Source organism: Mustelus asterias, chromosome 4 (assembly GCF_964213995.1).
Source record: "Mustelus asterias chromosome 4, sMusAst1.hap1.1, whole genome shotgun sequence".
NCBI lineage: Eukaryota > Metazoa > Chordata > Chondrichthyes > Carcharhiniformes > Triakidae > Mustelus > Mustelus asterias.
Genome location: NC_135804.1, coordinates 33,898,052 through 33,912,780, shown reverse-complemented (window position 1 = coordinate 33,912,780; position 14,729 = coordinate 33,898,052). Strand labels below are relative to the sequence as shown.

The 14,729-nt window shown below is 46.7% G+C and overlaps 1 protein-coding gene across 8 annotated transcripts in view; it reads left to right on the top strand.

Annotated features, from left to right (window-relative positions):
* Window positions 1-14,281, top strand: part of LOC144492602 (nucleotide-binding oligomerization domain-containing protein 1-like) — a 48,533-nt gene extending 34,252 nt beyond the window's left edge. For 5 of the 8 annotated variants that reach the window (XM_078210805.1, XM_078210803.1, XM_078210802.1 and 2 more), the window contains 3 exons: window positions 6,400-6,483; window positions 8,525-8,631; window positions 13,092-14,281. In XM_078210805.1, the coding sequence (XP_078066931.1) occupies window positions 6,400-6,483; window positions 8,525-8,609 (169 nt within the window). In that variant the 3' untranslated portion in view covers window positions 8,610-8,631; window positions 13,092-14,281. Of the gene's footprint in view, window positions 1-6,399; window positions 6,484-8,524; window positions 8,632-10,782; window positions 10,883-13,091 lie in introns of those variants that run through there. The other 3 variants (XR_013497609.1, XM_078210799.1, XM_078210800.1) reach the window with 3 other exon arrangements.
* The last annotated feature ends 448 nt before the right edge of the window (window positions 14,282-14,729 follow it).

Below are 14,729 nucleotides of genomic sequence, written 5' to 3'. Positions count from 1 at the left end.
CAGCGCGGTCCCAACTGCGACTGTTCCCTGGCTCTGGGAGACCATGCATTCCAAAATGGCTGACACGCGCATCTCCCGACCTGACCCGGCAGAAACTTTGAGGGTCACGATGGGAGAATCGCCCCCTTATTGTCTAACTTTTTGTTTCATTAAGTCAGAGACTCCCCAGATCCCTGTTGTCTCTGGTACTCAATTCCTTTTTCATATTATTGAACTTTACAGTCAATATCCAACATTCATCTGATGATTCCACTCTTCTATTCATCATTTACCTTCTGATTGCATGTCTTCTGTAATAATATTCCTTTTTTATCAACCGTCTTAGCCTTACTATAGTAAGAAGTCTCACAACACCAGGTTAAAGTCCAACAGGTTTATTTGGAATCACAAGCTTTCGGAGCGCTGCTCCTTCCTCAGATGAGCCTTACTATCTCCTCTGACTTTAAATGGAATTTACACATCTTATCCATTGCTAAAGATGCCTCCATGAGTTTTAGGTTCCACTTTCATGCTAAATATTTGTCTTCCTCTCAAAAATCCTCCAACTCTCATTTAAACCACTTGAACACTATTCCCATACCTGGGAAGATTCCTCTGATACCTTACTCTCATTTCTTATCATCTGATAAATGATCCAACCATCTCAAACCTGCATTCTATCTCTTTCCATTGTAACATATTTTGTTTCTTTATGTTTGATCGATACTATTATGTTCACTGTTTCTCTGGACTTGGTTTCCTCGTTCCCCCTCGCCACTGGATTTGCAGTTCTTTACACTCTTCCCCTACTTCTCCATGACCATCTCCAACAAGAGAGAGAATCTAACCATCTCCCTTTGACATTAAATTACACTACTATCAACATCCTGGAGGTTACCATTAAACAGGAATTGAACTAGACCAGCCATTTAAATACTGTGGCTACCAGAACAGGCGAGAGGCTGGGAATTCTGTAGAGAGTATCTCACCTGTGTAGCGGGATCCCTCTTTTTAACTCCACTGGGCTTATTTTACGTTTGGTTCTCCGTTACCCAAACCCCACCAATGCCCGAGTGATTCTCTCTCTCGCCGATGGATCAACGGCCACCTTGCGTCTACTTCACTAGAGTAGCGCTCCCAAGAGAGAGAAAAGGAAACTGCTGCCTATCCACTACCTGGCAGCCTTTCCTGAGTGGGCGGTTTTGAAGCGCCCAGGGTACCCTCAGTTCTAGACTCCGGAATTATGGTAAGGGATATTTAATATTGTGACTTGGTCAGAGATCATTGGTGAGAAATTGAAAAGATCAAAACGGACTCCAATGGAAGTCAAAGATATATATATATTTATTAAAACGTCAAGGTCACCAAACACCAGGAAAACAACACACAATGCCTTATGCTCTATAAGACTATAGCTATGGAAGGAATACTAAAACGGACACAACGAGAATGCTTACTTTACACAAGTTTACCAGTGTCTTAAACTATGAAAGGTGCATGCAAAAGCCCCCCCCTTTCCCCAAAGCCTCATCCACTATGATGATCTCGGGAACTTTGCGAATTACCGGAGGGTACTCACAATCCTAGTTTAAATTGCTCAGTGGGCTTCGGGCTGCGTGCTGGAGACGAACGAGAGGCAGGAACAGGAGAAGAGAGTGGAGGGTGCTGCCATGCTGGTCCGAAGAGAAAAAAGAGAGAGACCAGAGCTTGCTTGTCCCTTTTTAAAACCTGAACCAGTGATTCTCTCACACAAAAACAGTTTCTGATCATTGATAGTTTCGATTGACTGGGCCAAAAGGGCCGGAACTGTCGAGACCGCCCTTAATTGACATTTTAATGTCTTTTAAATGTTCTCTGAATCATCCTGATTGGAATCCCATCAGCGAGCTGAGTCATTGATGTTGTCTGTGGATGGAATGATCTCTGTTCTCATTGTCTTGCTGCTGGGCTATTCTTGTCTGCTGGTCATGGTTTCTCCTTTGTTTCATGTTGATTAGATTATCCCTGTCTCGACCTTCTCGTTATTCCCAGCCTCTTGCATATTCATGTGGTTGTAAAGGTTCCTGACAGCCAGTCGGCCATTTTCCTTATCCCTGGGTTTTTTAATCATGGAGGATTTGCCCTAAAACTTACAGATGCCCCTACGATACATCCAGACTTGCGCGGACTGTATCGTTTCAAAGTTGGTAGGCAACTCCTCCAGGCTCAAGAGCTATAAGCACCCCTGCCGGCTCCGTGAAGCTATGTACCCCAAAGAGTCCCCTTAATCTGAGCTACACCCCTTTTATATACAGCAACACAGAGAAAGGTGACATAGGTAGATACATTACAACAATCCCTTGTAATATGCGGGATGGAAAAACATTAAATACAACAAGTACAGCAATAAACCAGCGGCCCCCAAACTTAGGGGTTACCGCATATATATACAGAAACTTCACAGCATTGGGATACAGTAGCGGTTTTTCTTTTAACAACGCCTGGTATAATAGCTCTGTCTCGCGAGGGCACCATGCTGGTAGACGCACTTCAGTCAAATTTAACACAACAGAGGCAACAGCGTAATGTACCCCCTGGTACAATACCTTCTTGGTGGGGACGAGCACTAGGCCATTCTCGGGCCCCTTGGTGGTTGTCGGACAGTTGTGGGGGTCGATCGGTTGGGCCGTGGGCAGGGGTCTCTTTACCTGAACCAGCAGTTCGGTAGCTTTCACAGTCACCCCAGCCCAGGGAGTTACGCATCCCTTCCCACTGCGGTCCCAATTTATCCCGCCCCCGGAGTCTTGCCACCACCTCACGAAGGTGATCGATTCCCCTTGTGGACATACCCTGGCAGACCCCCACAGGCACAAATATATCCCCTGGTCATAAGCCCACCACTTCTCCCAACATACAGTAATCCCTCCTGGTGACCCCGTGATGGTCCGGTAGGTATCATTGTCCAGTCGTTCCCAGTCCGAGGATCGATCCCTCATGTCCGGGCTCAGCTTCCTGAGTCACCACCACCTCCCCAAAGGAACATCCTCCTTACAGGTTAAACACACCCGCCTGCCCTCAGTCACCCTAACCCGGTCAGTCGCCACCTGTAGCTCTTTGCAGAGTACAGAGGCCTCTCCGTATGTGAAGCTCTGGTGGCTGGGGTACCTGGTCGAGTTCGACCCCAGCCATCCAGGCCACCTCCCCACGTGGGAGTAGCGTGCCTGCTCCAAGGCCACCAGGTCTCCCTGACCGGTAGTTACGAGGGGTGCCCTGCCGCCAGAGCACCCATATACCAACGACTCCTCCATTTCCCCTCTGCGGGTCTCGCACATCTCCAGGCACATTGTTATACTCAGTATCCATATGGCAGGACGACCCATCTGTAAAACAAAACAGAAGACCTCCTTGCCTCCACATTGCCATCCACCCTTCCTGAAACCACTTCACACGGAAGGGCGCCATTGTATTCCTCGTTTGCAGTTACCGCTTTTGAAATTGCCGCCGTGCAATTTCACAAGCTGCCGGCTGCGGTACTGTATTTCGCAGCCCGGCTCCCCAGGGTCCTAGTGCCCTGCGTCCATTCTTAAACAGTGGAAGTTCCCGACCTCCACACTACTGTTCCCAATTCGGAAAACATCACATACACAGAATAATCTACACGGAAAACGACTAAAACAACCAGAACGTGAATCCTATATCTATTTACACCGCCACCCGTCTCCGGGTGGCCAACTTAAAACTGATCCTCACCCTGCTGAGGCCAGTTGTCTGCCTGGCCCGATCGTCCGGTCCGGACCTCCGTGGGCCGAGGGTCCTGACTGCCTCTGGCCTCCCCTTCCCCAAAGTGGGTTTCCGGAATCCCTCTCCGTTCCCTGTGGAGACTGGGCTACCCGTGGCCGCACTTGGTAGTGCCCCACGCCTTCTACTTTCCACCCGGGCCCTTTTGCTGCGGGGTCGGGCCCCGAGTGCCATGTGTGAAGGAGACCACCTTACCGGGGGTCTGGAGACCCTGCTGCTCTGATGACCCCTCCCTGACTCCAATACCAGCGGTGATACCTCCATCTCCTCTGCCTCCCTAACTTCAGTCTCACTGAGGCAGTTGACCCAGCCGGTGAGCTGATGCTCGGGTGGTTTAAAATTACCCGGGCTGGGTGCTTGTCTCACCGTTAACCTCACTGCGGCCGCTACCTCCGGTGCTGCCCAGCTGGGACAGCACATTGTCACCTGTTGGGTAACGGTGGGGTCAGGTATTTCCCCTACTGTTTCCACCTCTACAGGGCTTCCTCACTGCTACCCCCTTCCTCACTCCCTTCTTGCTCTTCCCGGCCCTGGTGGGGTCAAAGAGCTTGCATTGGTTTACATGAAACCATTTCACCTTGCGGGGGAGCTGAACAGCATATACCATGGGGCTGGCCTTGTCCACTGTACTGTACGGCCCCACGTACAGTGGCTCAAAGGTCCCCACCTGCGCAAAATTGCGGACCATCACCTGCTCTCCTATGGCCCACTCGTGAGTTGTGCGGGGGTCCAGCAGCAGCCTGTTTCTGCGGTGCTGGGCCCCCATATTACTGCCTGCCAGTGAACCTGCTTCAGCTGTTCCAACAGCTGTTTTGCGAACTTATCCCTATTGACCTCCCTGAGCTGTCCCTCTGTCAGGGCAGGTACCATGACATGAATCGGAGTCCTCATGACTCGCCCGGTCATGAGCTCGTGTGGGGAATATCCTGTACTCCTGGACTGACTAGCCCGGATCCCCATGAGTACTAGGGGCAGAACTTCCACCCACCGGTTAGGAGAGTTGCCGGTCTCCTTCCGCAACCTCTCTTTAATGGTGCGGTTCAACCTCTCTACAGGACCCGAGGACTGGGGGTTATAGGCCACATGCCATTTTGCCCTGATGCCCAGGACTGCATGACCTGCCCCGTGAAATGACTCCCCTGGTCCGACTCCACAAACTGCGGGAGTCCCCACCTGGAGAACACCTCCCTGACTAGAATCTTGGCCGTGCCTACAGCGGTGGCTGTTCGGCACGGGAAGGCTTCCACCCACTTCGAAAACACATCCAGTAATACAAGGCAGTACTTGTATCCCCATGCGGCGGTGGGAAGGGGTCCAATATAGTCGATCTGTACCAACTGCCAGGGCCCCTCCACCCTACGGACGTGCTCCAGCGAAACATTCCTCTTTTGGGGATCGGGGTTATTCGTGGCACACACTAAACAGTTCGCACAAAAGTCACGAACGTCCTCCCAGAGGCCAGGCCACCATCCTACCTTCTCTACCCGCTGCCAGGTGGTCTCGGGACCGGGGTGCCCCGCTCCGGGGCTCTCATGAGCTACCTCTATGAATTCCCTCCTATGCTGGGAAGGCACTATCCACTGGTCCCCTCTAAAGAGCATGCCTTCCTTTACGGTCATGACCTTCTCTCCATAAGGACCCTCTACCCTTTCCTGCCTACCCAGGGCTGCTATGGCGGTCTTCAACTCGGGGTCCTGTGCCTGAACAGTGGCTAGGTCTGGGGCCAAGGTCACTCTTGGATCCCCTCTCCGGGGCTGTCCCCTGACTGCTGCCACCTGTCCTTCCCCGTAAGGATCCCACTCTACCCCGTACCTAGCCCCCTCTCTGGCCAGACTGTCTGCCCTCTGGTTCCCCTCACCCCGTGGCTCTGTCTTGGAGTGGGCTTTAACCTTATGGATGTACCTATCCCCGCCCTCTCCTACAGCAGCCACGATCCTCTCTGGTTAGTGGTTAGCACTGCTGCTTCACAGCTCCAGGGACCTGGGTTCGATTCCCGGCTTGGGTCACTGTCTGTGTGGAGTTTGCACATTCTCCTCGTGTCTGCGTGGGTTTCCTCCGGGTGCTCCGGTTTCCTCCCACAGTCCAAAGATGTGCAGGTTAGGTTGATTGGCCATGCTAAAATTGCCCTTAGTGTCCTGAGATGCGTAGGTTAGAGGGATTAGTGGGTAAAATGTAGGGCCTGGGTGGGATTGTGGTCGGTGCAGACTCGATGGGCCGAATGGCCTCTTTCTGTGCTGTAGGGTTTCTATGATTCTATGATATACCCCGCTAATCCTCCTGACACTAGGGTCAATTTAGCATGGCCAATCAACCTAACCTGCACATCTTTAGACTGTGGGAGGAAACCAGAGCACCCAGAGGAAACCCACGCAGACACGGGGAGAATGTCCAAACTCGACATTAACAGTGACCCAAGGCTGAAATTTAACCCTGGTCCCTGGCGCTGTGAGGCAGCAGTGCTAACCACTATGCCACCATGCCGCCCCACAGAGAACAACTGCATTAAAGCAATGGTGTTGCTTTGTTTTGTGTTCAGTATATAATTCTGTGACTCAGAACCTTCTCATTTAAAGGATTTCATTTTATATATTGCCTCTACTGTGTCGATTGCTGAGTGATAACATGAATAATACTTGTTTGCAGGCTCGGAGACAATGATATCACTGAAAGGGGGAGTGATTACTTTAGAAGTGCTTTAGGAGTGAATGACACACTGGAAGAGTTGTGGTAAGAATTTTCTTCATGTCTTTAAAACGTTGTTTGTTTAGAATTTATTGGCAAATTACCAACATACATAGAAGGTTGTCTTTTTATTGGGAAATTGCCTTTTTAAGACACATATCCAAACTTGTCAACGAAACAAAGATAAGCAGCATTGTAAGCAGCATAAATGGAAGCATAAAATTATAAAGAAATATTGATGAAGTGAATGGGCAAAGCTGTGGCAAATGGATTTTAATGTAAGGGCAAATGTAAGGTCATCTGCTTTGGACCTAAAAGGGATAGAACAGAGTACTTTCTAAAGAGTGGATTGCTAAAAACAGCAGCTGTCCAAAGAGATTTAGTAAACGGAGTTCTAGGTGGACAGAATATTAAAATATCATGAACACTTTTAGAAATAATTTCATAGACTAATCGAATGCTGGTCTTTATATCTCAAGGAGTAGAATGCCACAGGGTAGAGGTTTCCTCCCACAGTCCAAAGGTGTGCAAATTAGGTGCATTGGCCATGCTAAATGGCCCCTTAAATGTGTAGGATGGATGGATTAACCATGGGAATTGCGTCGGGTTATGGGGATAGGACGGGGGAGAGGGCCTGGGCAAGATACTCTGTCAGAGAGTCGGTGCAGACTCAATGGACCGAATGGTCTCTTCTTCACTGTGGGGATTCTATGAAGAATGAAAAGGATGGAACTGGCAATAGCAATGATAGTGAGGACCTTGCAATCACTGACAACTCCAGTGAAGAGCCCAAATAAGTTTCAAACATTTGGCAGGTCTCCTTCAAGGGCTTCTCTGAACAGTAAGCATAAAGAGAAAGACAGAAGCGACGGTTCATCACCCAGGACCCAAATGGAGTTTCCAGCTCAGTGACTGAACCAACCTGACAAGTGCTGAACAAATAGCACCACCACCCCCCGCCCCCAATTCCTGTAAGACAAAATACAGATCAGTAAACAATATATTTTGAAATTTGAAGTAACATTCATAGAAAGAAGGAGAAACTGGCTAAAAAGGAGAGAAGTTACACCTGCAGATCTGGGCACATCCTCTGCTTTTTCGGTCCTATTTCCCCTTTGTCAGTCCATTATAGTGTGTCAGAGTGACGAATCACCACATCCAACCTTCACTTTCCAAAGCAGCTGCTGCCATGACACTCGTGTCCACAAACCCTCAAGCCCTAGCAAAGGCAGCACTCAGCTAATTGGACTTGGGCATTGCCAGTGGGACTGTAGTAAATGTTTCCTCCTCCTGGTTAACCTCCAATTCCTTTAGCAGCTCAAGACTCAGAATTGAGTGTAATTTGGGGATGCAACACGGTTCACTGATAACTACAGTCCATGCCATTACAAAGTTGTGAGCAGCCTGGATAGGGTGAAGGGGAAAAACGGTCTATTTATTTTAGCAGAGGTCAGTCAGTGACCAGGGGGCATTGACTTAAAGTAATCAGTAGAAATACTGGAGGGGAGATGAGGAAAGGTTTTTCCACCCAAAGGGTTTTGGAACTCGCTGAAAGGATAGCGGAGACAGAAAGGGAGGTGTCGAGGAATGCACCTCAAGTGCTGTAAACTTCAGAGCTACGGGTGAAATGCTGAAAAGTGGGATTAGGCTGGGGTGGCTCATTTTTAAGCTGGCGTAGACATGTAGCTGTGACTGTTGTAATGGTCCGAAAGATGTTACAGTCCCCATCTCGAAAGAAAATAGTTTAAAAATGCATGGGCTGAAGTATTAGAGTGGAGTTTTCTCTGACACCACTTCAGCTGGAGGGAAGATCGAGTGTGTTCCATGATGTATGTGAGATTTCCCCCTTGGTTTTCCTTTCGATTCTGCATCCAAACATCCTTTATACCCAATTAGTACAAGAGAGAAATTGATTTTTTTTAAAGTAGGTTGCATCACCCATCCCGGTGGATGAAGAAAGAACTGCAGGCAAAAATAGCCTTGACAAAATGGTCCTTCTTTCTGCCATTTGACTGTTTTACTAACTCAAGGACTTTTGACGTACAATTTTTGTGTTTTGGAATTCTTTAACGTCTTTTTCTCTTAGGATTCTGGTGAACAACATTTCAAATGATGGAAAGGAAAGATTAAAAAATGCCAGGCACAAAAACCCAAATCTTCGCCTGAATTAATTGCGAGACATGAAGTGCGCAGGTAAGCATCTTAAACGAGTGTACAGCTGAAGATAGAAGTTTCTGCTGTGTGTTTGTGTTGAGAATTGAAAAACAGTCTGGTTGCTGAGTAAAGCCCAGCCAATAGACATAATTGTCCTTTGGACACTCCGGAGTGACATGAAGGGGAATTTTACGCAAAGGGTGAGTGTGAATGTTTGGGGATATGAGGTGCCTGCAGGGAGAGGAATGAGTGGGGCTATAAGGTGTGTTACCCTGGGGAGTGCTGCAGGAGAAGAAGGATGTAAAGTGTTTTCTCACTCAGCTACCATGCCTTGCTGAGGTTCTGGATTCTCTCTGTGCACCCGCTCCAGGCTGGAGGGAGCATATCAGTGTTGCTCACTCCCTTGGCCACTTTCATCCATGCCTGTCAGGTTGGAGAGGCTGTCCTCCTCCTCCTCCTGCCCTCAGCTGGAGCACCGGCTACGATTGAGGGAGCTGGGGGCTAGCCTCCTCACCATTCCTGTGGATGCCAACTGCTGGTGGGTTTCTCTACAGCGTCCAATGGTCCCTTCAAGCAGAAATCCCTTCTCTGACAAAATGCTGCCTTTATGAGTCAGGCAACCTGGAGGCGGCATTTGAGAACGTAGAACATTACAGTGCAGTACAGGCCCTTCGACCCTCGATGTTGCGCCGACCTGTGAAACAAATCTAAAGCCCATCTAACCTACACTATTCCAATATCATCCATATGTTTATCCAATGACCCTTTAAATGCCCTTAATGTTGATGAGTCCACTACTGTTGCAGGCAGGGCATTCCATGCCCTTACTACTCTCTGAGTAAAGAACCTACCTCTGACATCTGTCCTATATCTATCACCCCTCAATTTACAGCTATGTCCCCTTGTGCTAGCCATCACCATCCGAGGAAAAAGGCTCACACTGTCCACCCTATCTAATCCTCTGATCATCTTGTATGCCTCTATTAAGTCACCTCTTAACCTTCTTCCCTCTGACGAAAACAGGCTCAAGTCACTCATCCTTTCCTCATAAGACCTTCCCACCAGACCAGGCAACATCCTGGTAAATCTCCTCTGCACCTTTTCCAATGCTTCCACATCCTTCCTATAATGCGGCGACCAGAACTGTACGCAATGCTCCAAGTGCAGTCGCACCAGAGTTTTGTACAGCTGCAACATGGAGGCTCTTAATGGATTGCTTCCTGGAAAAAGTAAACAGAAGGCTCGCTATTCCAACCCAAAAAATAGTTTCAGCACTCCACCACAAACTAAAGCAGTAAGCCTCTGCCTCACATGTTAAAAGGTTTTGCATGATCTACGTAAGCAATTGCTCGACAATCTCAGTTCAGATAAAGGAAGCAAAAATGACCATGAGTACATTATTAAACTGTAATATATTTAAGAGATCAGCCAATATCATGAACAAAATGCTGAGAACATCTTATGTATGTATATATTTCTTAGTTGATCCAATTGTAGTCCTTATCTGAAATTAGGATATTGCAGTAACATCATAAACCTAAAGCTGAGAACATATTATAACATTAATGTTCTTACAACCACCCATTTTTAAAAATGATGTGGGTGGTTTTCTACTTCTTTGACTGTGTTCAGTCAGTGTAGGATGCAGCCCTCCTCGTGCTTTTTCATGAGGGATTTCTGCCATATGCTGATGAACCAGCAAAGCTGACCAAGGAATCTCTCCCCCTCTTAACGCCCACCATGGGTAATTGGGAGGATTAGTAGATTGATTAACCACCAGCTTGGCCGCATCGTGAATGCTCCTTCCGTGACTAACATGTCCTCGAGTGGGACATGAATCTAGAGCTTCTGGCTCTGAGCAGGGGCACTTTCCTCGGAGCCAGAAGACCTCCTTATTGTACAGTTTTATTTAGAATTTATTCTGGTTTTAAACTGTGTCACATGACGCAAAGACTATTTATGCTACAATTTGAGACCAGGGTTAAAATTAGATGCGGTAAGAAATGTGCTGCACCCTGTTTGGTGAATTTTTGTACTAACATAAAGAAGGTTGCTTCCGAAGAATGGAACATCTTCCATTTACGACAACTGCTATCAAATCAGATCAGGTTAAATGCAATTTAGTGTAAAACTCACTTCGACTCTGCTTCAACAATGCACTTGGTCTGAATTTTGAAGACTATTTTCCAGTTCCCATACCAAACATGTGTTCCAAGCAGGGAAGCCAAGGTTGAAGAGACTGCAACTCAGAGACGGAGCTACACTAACCAGCAGTTTCTATCTGTGTGGGGTAAGAAATCACAGAAATAACCCCGAAACACCCAAGTAGGAGCCATTTTGTGCTGTGAGGCCACCTCCGCTAGAGAAATAGCTGTGTGCTGGCCTCATGTCCCAGGACTAAAGGCATGAATTGAGATATACAACTGTATTTCAACATAGCATGTAGATATTTCATGGCACGTCAAATGTATGCAGAACATTTCAAAGTCAAATGTGCAATCCAATTACTGGATCTGATTCCTTTATTTTTGTAAATGTAACTTAAGAGGAAGATCATTCTGACTGTGCTGCAGGAGGTTTTCTGTACTGGCTCTGCTGAGACCAGAAAACGGGCGCGAAGATTTGGTAAAATCGGGCCCTAAGAGTTTCAATAGATACATGACGAGAAAGAGGTTGATGAAGACAAATGTAGGCCCCCTACAGACAAACGGGGGAATGTATAATAGGCGACAAAGAAATGGCCGAGCAACTGAATACATATTTTGGTTCTGTCTTCACAAGAGGACACAAATCAGATGCCAGAAATGTTGGAGAATGCAAGATTTAGTGAGAGGGAAGAACTGAGGGAGATCAATTTTAGTAGAGAAATGGTGCTGGGAAAGTTGATGGGATTGAAGGCGGATAAATCCCCAGGACCTGATAATCTACATCCCAGAGTACTTAAGGAAGTGGCTCTAGAAATAGTGGATGTATTGGTGGCCATCTTCCAGGATTCTATAGACTCTGGAACACTCCCTGCAGATTGGAGGGTAGCGAATGTCACTCCAATATTCAAAAAGGGAGGTAGAGAGAAAACAGGGAATTATAGACCAGTAAGCTTAAAGTCGGTAGTGGGGAAAATTCTTGAATCCATTATCAAGGACTTTATAACAGAGCATTTAGAAAGCAGTGGCAGGATCAGACAGAGTCAGCATGGATTTATGAAGGGGAAATTATGCTTGACAAATCTGTTGGAATTCTTTGAAGATGCAACTAGGAGAGTTGACAAGGGGGAACCAGTCAATGTGGTATATTTGGACTTTCAGAAAGCGTTCGACAAAGTCCCACACAAGAGATTATCGTGCAAGATTAAAGCGCATGGGATTGGAGGAAGTATATTGAGATGGACAGAAAATTGGTTGATAGAGAGGAAACAAAGAGTAGGAATTAATGTGTGCTTTTCAAATTGGCAGGTCGTAACTAGTGGGGTGTGACTGGGACTGGTGCTGGGACCCCAGCTATTCACAATATATATTAATGATTTGGATGAGGGAACAAAATATAACATCTCAAAGTTTGCAGATGATACCAAGTTGGGTGGGAGGGTGAACTGTGACGAGGATGCAGAGATCCTTCAGAATGATCTGGATAGGTTGGGTGAGTGGGCTAATCAATGGCTGATGCAGTATAATTTGGATAAGTGTGAGGTTATTCACTTTGGAAGCAAAAGCACGAAGACAGATTACTACCTGAATGGCTGTAAATTGGGAGAGGGGAGTGTGCAGCAGGACCTGGGTGTCCTTGTGCACCAGTCACTGAAGGTAAGCATGCAGGTGCAGCAGGCAGTAAAGAAGGCAAATGGCATGTTGGCCTTCATTGCGAGAGGTTTCGAGTACAGGAACAGGGATGTGTTGCTGCAACTATACAGGGCCTTGGTGAAGCCACACCTAGAGTATTGTGTGCAGTTTTGGTCTCCTTTTCTGAGGAAGGATGTTCTTGCTCTCGAGGGAGTACAGCAAAGGTTTACCAGGCTGATTCCGGGGATGGCGGGACTGATGTATGAGGAGAGATTGACTAGGTTAGAATTGTTTTCGCTGGAGTTCAGACGAATAAGGGGGGAATCTCATAGACACTTATAAAATTCTAACAGGTCTAGACAGGATAGATGCAGGGAGGATGTTCCCGATGGTGGGGGAGTCCAGAACCAGGGGTCACAGTCTGAGGATTCAGGGTAGACCATTTAGGATGGAGATGAGGAGACATTTCTTCACCCAAAGAGTGGTGAGCCTGTGGAATTCATCACCACAGGAAGTAGTTGATGCCAAAACATTGAATGTATTCAAGAGGCGGCTGGATATAGCACTTGGGGCGAATGGGATCAAAGGTTATGGGGAGAAAGCAGGATTAGGCTATTGAATTGGATGCTCAGCCATGATCGTTATGAGTGGGCCAGATGGCCTATTCCTGCTCTTAACTTCTATGTTTCTATGAAACATTAACATCTGTTTCTCTCTTCACAGATGCTGCCTGGTCTGCTGACTATTCCCAACGCAGTGTTACTTTCAGATTTCCAGCATCCACAGTATTTTGCTTTTTAGTGATATTTGTTCCCTCCATTTCTGAAACTTTTAACCTGTAGCTCTACTTCATGTTTAGGAGCTGTAGGGTAAGATTTCATTAAGGGACAATTAAAATGTGTCACAGCATTCGGTGTTTTTCCAAATTGAACAGGGCTAAACATGAACACTATTGGAGTGGCCCAAGACCAGCAAGTTCACAGCGATGGGGAATATGTCTGACTGTCTCCACTGGAACCCAGCTGCACATACAGGAGGCAACATTGACAAACAGAACATTGATTTATTAGTGTCCCAAGTAGGCTTACATTAACACTGCAATGAAGTTACTGTGAAAATCCCCTTGTCGCCACACTCCAGCGCCTGTTTGGGTAAACTGAGGGAGAATTTAACATGGCCAATGCACCTAACCAGCACATATTTTGGAAGGAAACCGGAGCACCCGGAGGAAACCCACGCAGACACGGGGAGAACGTGCAGACTTTGCACAGGCAGTGACCCAAGCTGGGAATCGAACCCAGGTCCCCTGGCGCTGTGGGGCAGCAATGCTAACCACTGCCACCCAACATGCTCGACGCAGAACAAGTTTCATGATGTGTTTCTTCTCTAAGGAAATGCAACCTCCTTAGGAAAAAGACAGACTAAAGCAGGGATATATAAAGGTGACATGTTTATGCGGTGGTGCATTGCCTTGGTTTTTTATTTCACATTAAAGTTTACCTGTGGAAGTAATTGTGCTTTTCATTGAACAAAGGCAGTATCCTTTAGCTGAAGTGCCAAGAGCTGAAAGTTTATGTTTTATTCATTGCTGATATGCATCGCATTTTTGTCCTAAAATCGATTCTCAGGATGTGTCAAACCCATCCTTGAGCACACTTCAGAGGACATTTTGAGTCAGCTACACACTGCGGGACTATGGCCTCATGGACCAGATTGTTGCCTGAAGGATGTTAGTGAATATTAGTTTTAAAAGAGACCTTCTGTTTTATTCAATTTTCCTGCTGATAATGTTTATTAAAATAATATGCATTAATAATAATAATAATATGTATTTAATTGTGTACCATTTTATTGTGATTTGAAGTGTTTGACTGAAGTGTTTTGTGAATTGCTGAAATGAAGTTAGAAACCTCGACTCTAGTGTTCACCTACATTTACATCACGTTTCTCTCTGCACATTTTAATGTCGATGTTAAACTGCCTTGGTTAAAACAATGCAGGAAATAATTTAACAGTAGTACTTAAAATGTTATTAGAACAGCAGTGGTATAATTTCTGTCATTTATATTTAATATGAATCCAAGCGATATATCCTCGGACATTTTCATGGATAACGTCTTCAGGGAGGGAATGCACAGAAGCTGTTTAAGCTGAGATCCAGAGCATGTGCTCTCTAACCAGCCCCTACACTTCTATTCCCATACTAGTGATCTGGTAAGCAGGAAACATGGCTCTTTTTCTTCTGCCTAGTCTTGGTACTGGGAGGCTCACTATTGCTCAGCTGTGATCAACGGGCTCAGGGCAAACCAGAAACTTAGCTGGGACCTTGCCCTTCTATCCTGCCCATTTTGTATTAAGTTA